General features: G+C 42.3%; 1 protein-coding gene across 1 annotated transcript; it reads left to right on the forward strand.

Moving 5' to 3' along the window:
* Positions 1–4,224: 4,224 nt before the first annotated feature.
* rap2c (RAP2C, member of RAS oncogene family) lies at positions 4,225–10,053 on the forward strand. The gene is made up of 3 exons (XM_030111305.1): positions 4,225–5,155; positions 5,647–5,932; positions 7,840–10,053. Exons 1-2 carry the CDS (start codon positions 4,883–4,885, stop codon positions 5,923–5,925), a joined length of 552 nt encoding a protein of 183 aa, XP_029967165.1. The 5' UTR covers positions 4,225–4,882; the 3' UTR covers positions 5,926–5,932; positions 7,840–10,053.
* The last annotated feature ends 977 nt before the right edge of the window (positions 10,054–11,030 follow it).

Below are 11,030 nucleotides of genomic sequence, written 5' to 3' on the forward strand. Positions count from 1 at the left end.
GTGCGAACATGAGAGTAAAGAGCTTGAAGGAAGAGAATATTTATATTTTCCAGGATTATTTCCTCTTTTCTGCATGGTGGACGTCACAGTATGTAGCCTCTTTACAAACTTGCTCCGTCTCCCTGAGCAGCTACATTTTCTGTGACTGCAGGAAATCAGAACGTCAAAATTTTGTCTGTCTTGATATTTGAAAGACTAGCTTTGTCCAGCCAAGTAAACTCGGTCCTTTAATGACCCCCACCCAGCCCCCTACATCAGTATGCCTTCACTGACTGCTGTCCAGCTGGGAAAATAGAATACTTGATTACTAAGCTGTGCCTCTCGAGGGCATTTGAATTTTTAAGTATATTCGAGATTCGTCTCTTTATGCTTCGAGGTTAGTTTGAAGAACCGTGGCGCGGCACAAGAGAAAATAGTTTTTACCTCTCTCCCTCTCGTTCCCTTTCTCATTCTCTTGTACTTGATTTCCTTCAGGCCTCACTGTATTTTTCCCACACAGCTCTGAATTCTAACTGTGTGTCTTGCAGAGCGCCCTGATGACAGGAGTCCTGTGATCAGAGCCTTTAGCACACAGACAGTTAATTCGGTCCGGAGAATACAAATAAACAAAAGGCCTTATCTCTCGATCACTGTATAAAGATGTGATAGCTGTGTATGAAAATGACATGTATTAATTGTTAGGTAAGCTTTTTTTTTTTTATCTGAATTTAAAAAAAAAAAAAACACGGCATGAAAATAATAATTAAAAAAACTCATTTATATATAGTTCATAGTTTGTGTAGACCAACGAGAAAAACAATATAATATAAAAATTGTTTGTACACAATGATGGAGTCATTGTTAATGGTAATAGTTGTTGTTGCTGTGGCAACAAAATGACAACATGGCTACCTTTCTATCATCCTTATAGTGATTTTTTTCACATTAATTCAAATAAGATACAACACTAACTTATTCAAAAAGGGAATGTCTAATTAGTTTGTCTTGTTCTTGCAGCGTGATTCAATATTTTCTATGGAAAACTTAAATCCTTGTAATATCCAAAGGTCCTTTGGGGAGGTCAGGAGTTTATTTAGTTTTTGTTTCTTTGACCTTTAATGTTGTTGTTTTTCTTGTACATGGTGTTTTTGAGAAATAAGAATGGACTTTGGCTTTTAAAGCAAACACCGATCTGTCAGGGAGGCAAAGAGGCTTTTGGACTGACTGAAGGATCTTCTCCTTCGACGCCAAACTGCAGACCGGACAGCTCGGCTCGTCCGTTGCTGGGGTCTCCTCCCCGGGGCTCTGCCTCGGTTTGGGCTGAGAAGGTGGTCCAGGGGTCTCTTCTTGCCCAGCTGTGCTGGGTGATGTCGATCCTCACTGAGGTGTATACGAATGTGTGATGTTCACCTTGTTTGCACTTATGTACATAACTATGTCAAAGTACTCAAAATTTATTTTGAATACATACAGATAAAAGAGTTGATTAAAAAAAAATCAAATCAATGTACTGTTAATGATATGTCCATTGTTTTATTACTGCATAAAAAGATTGCTCTGAGGGATCTGTCCTTTCGTTCGTTTGCTTGAGCCCCTGTCCTTTGCCAAGCATGGCGTCGTCTCGCTGTAAAATACCAACGGTTTGCTTTAAAGAAGTTTTTGTTTCCCCACGCTTGAGTTACGGGATCAGCTTTGGTTCGAGGTGGATCAGTCTGGAGCATAACGGAGAAACCTGAAAACACACCAGTAGAGGCTTGAGCTCCAGCTCACAGCTCTATCAGCAGGTTGGAAAAGAAAACTTCAAACATAACATGAAACCAGATAGCAGAGGAATATGGATGTCAGATGTGTTGACAGGGTTTTAAAGTCACTTTCATTATTGTGGTTTTTCTTTTTTTTTTTTGCTCCCTTCTTCTTCATTAACAAAATCAATAGTAAATGTGAAATCTCCTCAGGATTTTAATCAAACAACCTGGTTTCCCAGTAACACTCCCACACAGAGGCAGCAGCAGCATCCTTACACTACCCTTGCTCCTGCCGACGTTATCTTGTGACGCTCTCAACTTGCTCCTGAAGCCAGCGATTTTGTTGCCATGGCACTTGTCCTAGTGGTGGATTGACTGAGTCATCCCGGGGAATCGGTTCACAGCCCTCTGACTGCTGAGTATTGGCTTCAAAGTCACTGCGCTGCACAGAGACGGGTCTCTGAACGACGTGTACCCAAAATTCACCAAAGCCTCTTTACTCTGACTCACCAGCTCCCTTCATCTCTGCTGAGCACAGAAAATGCACGGGGATTTCTAGTCACCAACAGTAAATGAGATTGTGAACGATCAGAAAATAACGCTTCATCATTATTCTTATTTGCTTTGATTGTGCCTTGTTTGTGCAAAATGTCCTTTTAAGTTCGACATCTCAATTGGCTAAATTCACCACATGCACCCAGTATGTTTATACCATAAACCTTCACATGACACCATTTGCTGGTGAGTGATCGACATTATTTTGTGAATTTGGTACAACTGCAGACTGAAAGGAAGAGGAGGAGGGCCAAAGACTGTTCAGGACTAAGCCATATATGAAAAACTCTCTCTGACACTCTAGGACGGACTTGAAACGTGACCGCTGTTTCTTAGTCATTTATTGTTTCACTCTGCTTGTGGTGCTTGTATGTGCTGCTGTGCTACATGCCAATTTCTTTGCAGTGTATCGCTATTAAGAGTAAGTTACTGTGCCTATAATGAGTTCTGCAATTTCTGTTTGACCTTAAATAAAACACATCATTGTGATCATTTTGTGTGCTTTGTCCTTCAGTATACTGTTGTACCCATTTTTTATAATAAAGAAATGATTTTGATGACTTGTGGAGGTTAGGGTTCTCTCACACATAAAATACTGTATTATTGATCCTTTCTGCTGAAAATCCTGTAAACTGTGTAAAATAATCCAGAGTGTTCATTCACTTGCAAAATTACAAATGTACCTACAGCAGCCACTTGTTTTTCTTATGCAGATTATATACAGGTTTTGAAAGTATGTTCACTGGCATCTAGTTTAATTAAAAAACATTGTGTATCATACCAGTGAGAGGTGTGGTGCATAAAATGACTTCCTTGGCTTCTATGGCTGCATTAGCAGCCATTTACCTTTTAACACATCCAATTCTTCAGAGACAACCTGCTAAAAAATGTATATGAATGGTAATTATGCACATACATTATATTTATACAACATTATATTTTTCATGTGTAATTGGATCTCAACATTAAGTCATGTGGATTTACATACAGACGTAATGATGTATTTGTTTCGAATGTTTGGCCTAACTCTTGATCATTTTGAAATTGTGGTGGCTGATCATAAAAGTGCCACAATGAAGTGGAAGACACAATGACTTCACATTTGTAGTTTTTATAAAATATTGAATTTAATGAACAGATTATTTTATAATGAACAAATGACCTATTTCAAGATATTATTGTGTCTTCAACGTTGCAATGGTTCATCCACAACAGAGGCTGCACAGTATACCAGTGGTTAGCACTGCCACCTCTCAGTGAGAAGTTGTGAGTACGAATCCTGGCCGGTTCTTTCTGTGTGGAGTTTGCATGTTCTCCCCCAGATTCCTCTTGGTACTCCGGTTTCCTTCCACAGTCCAAAAACATGCTTATGAGATTAACTGATTATTCTAAGCTGTCTCTAGGTGTGTGTGATTGTCTGTCTCTGCGTTTGCCCTGTGATGGACAGGGTCTCACTCTGCTCTCACTTCTAGTTAGCGGAGATCGGCTCCAGCGTCCCACAACCCTGCACAGAATAGAGCAGTGCAGAAGATGGATGGATGTACAACAGCTCATTTCACAACTGTCTGCAGCACAGGTTCCTATCATACTATAATACACTCAAATAGAGAGCATCTAGAATAAAGTTCAATAATGCAAGTTGCAATGATTTGCTGTGTGTTAAAAAAAAAATAGACTACCAAATGCAATATGAAGCATGATAATTCTGCAGATAATACGATTTTAAATACAACATGTTTGTGAAAAGTGCAACATCTGAGTTCACTGATGGTGACATCAGGGAAAATATGGTTCTGTTACGTCAGTCACCTTACATTACCATAATCTATTCTACAGTTGGACAAAGTTTCTCATAGAAAGAGACATTTTATGATTGATCCATTAATATGTATAATATAACGGTTGCCATGGCAACATGTGAGGAGGCTTTTACTGTGAAATCCGTGTCGTTAGCGGAAGCGCGCTGTTAGCTTCAGTTGAAGGAAAAGATTTTCTTTCTGAGACAAACCAGCCCCGAACTCCGCCAAAACACTCCGGAACAGCCCCGGACCGCGGCACATGGACCCTCGGACCAGAACGCCGACCCTCCGTCGATAGCACGGCCGACTTCCCAGGCTCCGGGCCGGGCCGGGACCAGAACCAGGCCCGGGGTGAGGAGCAGGAGCAGGCGGGCTGCGGGGTGAAGGAGAGCGGGCATGCTGTCGGCGGCGGCGCGGTAATCAAGCTCACGGTGTGCGGTCTCCGGCCGGGCTGCAGGCTCCCCGGTGGACTGACGGCGGTCGTGTTTGTCCGCGGCGGTTGTACAGGCTCGGGTTTTGGGTATGGCACTGCGGGAATTCAGTCCGAGAGCTAGCTCTGCGGTTAGCTAACAGCGGAGTTCACGGACATCAACTTTTACCACGACCCAGCCCCGACCGCGTCAGAAAAACAGGCGGAATGAGCAGCAGAGCCGGGCTAATGTGAACCAGCGGGGGGTTATTGTACATCACCAAACTGCCGCTTAGCTTATTAGCTCTTTTAAAGGCCTGATAAATGTTTCCGCAGCGAGTATAGCAGTGAAGCTACGTCGTTAGCTGCTACGTTAGCCTGCCTCCACCGCCCCGATGAAAGAATACAAAGTTGTCGTGCTGGGCAGCGGCGGCGTCGGTAAGTCCGCGCTCACCGTGCAGTTTGTCACCGGCACCTTCATCGAGAAATACGACCCCACCATCGAGGACTTCTACCGCAAAGAGATCGAGGTGGACTCGTCGCCCTCCGTGCTGGAGATCCTGGACACCGCGGGGACAGAGCAGTTCGCCTCCATGAGAGACCTGTACATCAAGAACGGACAGGGCTTCATCCTGGTCTACAGCCTGGTCAACCAGCAGTCCTTCCAGGTACACACACCTGGAAATGCCTCACGCACAACTATAAATCATACACACACGCCTGTAAACGACCTACACAGAGACACACCTGGAAATCCAGACCTTTTCAGGATGTAAACTGCCCTCTCACCTTACACCGCACATTGTTTTTGTGTGTGAAAGGTTTCTCCATTAACATGATTTAAATTTGTGCCAGTTTTTACCAATTCTGATTTCACAATGTAATCTCCTACAACTGTATGTTTGAAAAGGAGGAAAAACTGACAAAATGAATCTTAAAATGTTTTTTTTCTGTCATAATTTGGCTTCATAATGTATTTGATTGTAATTAGCTTTGTTGCATTGCCATTTAGGAAACACATTTTTTTAGTTGAGTTGCACTCAGTATTTTATATTGATTATTAGATATGTAAAGTTTCATGCAGTCATTGCAGTGTTTTTGCGTTTTTTACCATTTTGTAACTGTTCCCTCATGCTCCCACCTTCTGTTCATCTCTTAGGATATCAGACCGATGCGAGACCAGATAGTGCGAGTCAAGCGCTTTGAGAAGGTGCCATTGATTCTGGTCGGCAACAAAGTGGACCTGGAGTCTGAGCGCGAGGTCGCCGGATCAGATGGACGAGCTCTGGCTCAAGAGTGGGGCTGTCCCTTCATTGAAACGTCTGCCAAGAGCAAGACCATGGTGGACGAGCTGTTCGCTGAGATCGTCCGGCAGATGAATTACTCCACGCTGCCCGAGAAGCAGGAGCAGTGCTGCACAGCCTGTGTGGTGCAGTGAGCAAGAGGTACAGACTCTTTTTTTGTTTTATTAATGTTCCGTTGATACTCGGGCAACAAAGCACAGTTTGGCGCTCACTGATTTTACAAAACGTGATAAAATGTCCCTGCAGTGCCCGCGTAAAGACGGTTCACAAGCTCAGGAGAAATGTGACACAAAGATGAGTGTGTGGGGTTGTGAGCGAGAGGAGGAGAGACTGGGCTGGAAGTGAGAAAGACGAGTGGGTGGTGCTGCTCCGCACAAACCGTTGGTTTATCTTGTTATCATAAGATCACAGAAAGTATGTAGCATGGGGGGACATAACTGTCTGAGCAGTTCAGGGCAACGAGAGGAAAGAGAGACAGAGAGCCGAGCAGAGAGAGAGGAAAAAGTAACATCCTGAGAGCAAAGTGACTTTCAACAACAGGAAGTTCACTGCAGATTGTGTTTGAGATGATTTCAGCATGCTGCAGATGTTCACACATAATTCAGTCAGTATTTGTCAGCCAGTTTTATCAAACTACAAATTGGAAGTGTTGATTTACTTTCTTTATTCAGGAAAATGTTTTTCTAAAAAAATGATCTGAAATGTTTTGAAAAATAAATGTAAAGTGACAAATGTGTTGCATTGCTTTAGTGTCAAATTTCACATATTTATTTCCAATAAGACCATAAATCGATGCTGTAAGTCTTCCTGCTCCACTTCATGCCAGGTGAATGTTTCTTTCCTCACCACAGGCGTTCTGCTTTTCCTTCTTGCCAACTCAGCCAAGTTTATTCTCTTTTTACATTTGGAGTGCATAAAATACACTCATTGATACACAAATGGCCGGTGTCTTATAATTCAGCTCATCAATGTTGACCTCAGTTTTGATCTTGGGGAAGACAAACGGTTGACTGAGCTGATAAGTTAATGTTTTCAACCCAGCAACCTTCCCAAGCAGGCCATTGCTGATGGCTTCCTTCAGGGACGCACAGGTTGGTTGTCTGAGGAAAAATCTGGAAGGCGTTCTCTTGACCCCTGCTCAGGTAGACACAATACCTAACTATCACACTGAAAACTCGGCTAAACAGCCCAAACAGTCAGATGGCTTCAAATGAACAAGGTGGGGAACCGCAGCTGGAAAAACACGTGAGCGTGGCTCGGATCTAAAGAGCTGTTGCATTTGTTGACTTTAAAACGGCCTTAACCGTCTCACACACTCAGCTGCAGCTTCAAGCTTTCTCTCTTCATGTCTTCTGGACTCTCACTTCACACACTGCACTACATATGCATAGTTGGTTTTCCTGTTCTTTCAACTTGTGTGTGTGGGGGGAAAAAAAACATTTGGGCTTTATTTAATGTACGTGATTCGTCTTTGCTGCGCTCACAAGGGCCAAAGCGTTTTCATGCTAATTTAATTGTATTTCATCTCAGTGGTAAATTTCGGAGGCAGGTTTTTGATTCAGCCATAAAAAATACTGGCTACTACACCAACACCTGAACACTCTGCTGCGTTAATCGCTGCTCTGCGCACACACACACCTGCAAGCACTTCTCCCCTGAAGCAAACATCAGTGGTATTTGATTCTATCTGTTACACACTCCTGGTGGAAAACTTCCAAGTCGTCTCGACTCCAGCTCAAGCTTTTAGACATTTCTGTTGGATGGAGACTTTCAAGATTCAGAATGAGTCATCAGACCTTTGGTATTTTACTGGAAGAAGATAAGGAATGTGAAAAATCTATATTTTTCGCAGTCAGTTTTCAGGAGAGATAAACAGAGCTCAGAGACGGAAGACAAAAACCAGCGAGAAGGCATTTTCATTTCATGAGCCAGTAATCCATCCAGCATTCTGTCATTCGGTTTTTTTTTTTTTTTGCTTGTGCTCGGTGTTTCGGCGGTATGGCGTTGGTGCTTAACCTTCCCTCACTGCGTTCCGTCTCTGTCCTCAGACCAGCGCTTCAGCCGTCTGGACCGCCACGAGCGATCTGATGAACCCCGAGGACGACGCCACTCTGAACCCTGCCGGCAGAAACTAACCGCAAGCCAGCCCAGTTTCTGCTCTACGTGGTTTCTGACAGGAAAGACGCTCGGCCTATTTTTGATATCATAACTGTTTAGAAGATGTTTCTGCTGCAACCTCAACGGCCTTTTGTGACGACCCGGGAGGAGTCGGACAGACAGACTCGTAAGAACGGCCATCTGTGAATTTCTGTCTTCTTTTATTTTCCTTTCCTTGTAGATGGAAGTATCATGGAAATACTAAGCAGGAGTGTTTGTGAGGTTGCAGCTTTTTGAAGCTGCTTTAATCACTATTATATACTTTATTATTACTTGTATTATGTCAGTTTGGAATTTGACAAAGTATTTCATAATATTGAAACGTTTTGACTTTTAAGCATGCATAGTTCAATTTGCTGTGCAGATGCGAACCCGCTCACCTAAGTTTCAAGCTATTTTTCAGATTCCGGCACAAAACAGCAGCGGCAGAAATTGACAGATTTCATTTTCGCTTCAGGACACAAACGGGGTGTGTTACTTTGCGTTAAACCAATAAGAAGTAGTTATGGAGCGTTAATAAGGCAAAGTCGCGGCGATTTCCGCTTCAGTTGGCACGGGAGCCGCCGTCTGAACACATTCATGCTCAAAAGTGAAAATGTCCGTCATCCTAAATCGACTTGAAGTGACGAGGATGAGCCATTTTACTGTTCTTAGCCTGGACTCTTGTCTCGACAAGACGTGGACGCAGGTCTTCCGTTTTCAGTTTCCTGGAGGAGTCTGAGCTGGAGAAAGATGGTGGAACGACCAAAGGAAGCTCGCTGTGCATAACGTGTGTGTGCGTGTGCGTGTGTGTGACTACATGACGTGTGTCGCTTTAAATTCAGGAGATGCTGATTTTTCTCATCGAAATAACTCCCACCGCAAAACGTGGTTTGATTAAAAAGTTCTGGCACAGGTAATCAGATTTAACTTTGTATTTTTCCTTTTTCTCATAGTAACCTATTTATTAAAGACTAATGACATGGGTAGCCAGTTTGAAACTTTTAATTTTATACTAGGTTTTTTTTTTTCTGCTTTTTTGTGAGTTTTCAGTTTACTTGGTATGTTGTACTTTTGCTTTTTTTAAAGCTGAGAATTTAACAGAGCCTTAAAATTTCTGTTGCACCCCGGTGTCATGTTTCTTTTTATTCTCCTTGGAAGATAAATGGCTGTCATCATTTGGTAATAAACATGCTGGACTCTCTGCTTTTGTGATGGGATACCCGCACAACCTTCATCTGAGCATTTCTAGTTTCACAATCGAACAACAAATACTTGTGCTTGCACCATACTCGTGCCATATTTAGCATTTTGGTTTTGTGTAGCTCGAGAACCTTTTTTTTTTTTTTTTTTTGGTAATGGTTGTTTAACCAATTAAAACCTGGAGCGACTTTTATGTAATTTTTCCTTTGAGATCTGACATGATTACATGATTTAATCTACAGAAACACACACAGGGGGAAATGTCAAGTGACGCCTTCAGCTGTTAAGAGATCAACTGAAGTTTACCTTTATTACTTGTTTCCATCAGTTTACACAGAGGAGGGGCAAGTTCATGATCTTTTAAAAGAACCTGGACTGAGATCAAACAAATACACATTACATTTCCTTTAGAGATTTTGGGGAAAAAGGCAAAACTTAAACACAAATTGTATTTTAAGAGCACATGTAAAGGTAGAATGATACAGAAGCGGCATGTTTCTAACAGCAAGTTACATATCTACTTCACTAGTGAACTGTAGAGGTTTTAATTGAGTGGACCTGAGATATTCTGCTGTATTTATTCCACAGGTGGGAAGAAGAGAAACTAAAAGCTGCTTCAGTTTGATCCAGTGAAAAAGGTCCAATAAGTCAGGGTTTTTTTTGTTGTTTTTTTTTGGGCTTTGAGACGAAGACACTTCACACAATCGGTCCAGTTCGATCGCCGCGCTTCACTGGACATGTGGGCAGTTTTAGAGGCTTGATCTCCCGACGTTAGGGACTGTAGGACAACCAGCTGTGCCTCCTGAGCCACAGCCGCTCCATAAACACTGCGAACAGACAAATGGATATATAAGGACTTTGCCTCGGGTGTCGATGTTCTGTGGAAGCATAAACACGTATTTTGAATTAAAGGTTGAAGTTGATTTTTCACGCCTCAGTGCTGATGACTGCCGTGGGTTAAAAAAACATGTTCTTGACTGTCTGTGTTCGTCACGTCTTCAGTAACGGTTTTACTCCTGTTACCAACCAAGCACAGAGATGATTATAGCTCTCCCAGATCGAGGGCATCAAACTCGGCGCAGTTCGACAGTCATACAGCCTCATTCTATCACAGTAGATCTGGACCAGATAACGGAGCCGTGAAGTCCTAGATATTCTTAGATAAGTATTTCCCTTTGTTTTAGAGCAAAGAAATGTGAGTACAAGTTGAAACTCAGCTTGGTGCAATGGTTGTTTTTTTTTTGTAAATAAACTTATTTTCAAAAAGTATCAACATGAAATCCTTTGCCTCTAAACTAGAGTCCAGTTAGTTCTAGTTAGACCACATGTATCCTTTCATTGGTTCACCCCCCCCCCCCCCCCCCCCCCCCCAACTGTGGATCAGATACTTAGGTAATGCGTACTTCCATAGCCAGTATTTTTGTTTACTCAACAAAGCAGAGGAATAGAGCTTTGTCCTCATACTAGTTGATATAATGCAACAGGTAAAAGGAATTTCTCCAAATTCAAGTTATTTCCTCTCAGACAGATGTTCTGTTTAGACTTTGAAAGCTTCTTTGTGAGTGAGAAAGTTTTTCAACTTCTTCAAACCCCTGAACACGCTTCTCTACATACTTTGAGTCTGTTCAGAAGCACTTTAATGATATTAAAGCAACTACAAACCTGAGGCGGTGATACCATTTCCCAGCTGTCGTATTAAACACTTCAGATCTCCTCTGGGAATCCAACATGGTTTCGATGTGTCTCAGCTCAAACAGACGGACCTCTTTAAATGAAGGGATATGTAAGAATAAGCCCTGAAGAATATGAATAAGGACTTATTTGAATAAACTGTATTCCAGTCTGGAATATGATTTAAAAAAAAAAAGTAAAAACCTTTGTGGATGTGTTGTCTGCTTAT

The sequence above is a fragment of the Salarias fasciatus genome, chromosome 2 (assembly GCF_902148845.1).
Source record: "Salarias fasciatus chromosome 2, fSalaFa1.1, whole genome shotgun sequence".
Classification (NCBI taxonomy): Eukaryota; Metazoa; Chordata; class Actinopteri; order Blenniiformes; family Blenniidae; genus Salarias; species Salarias fasciatus.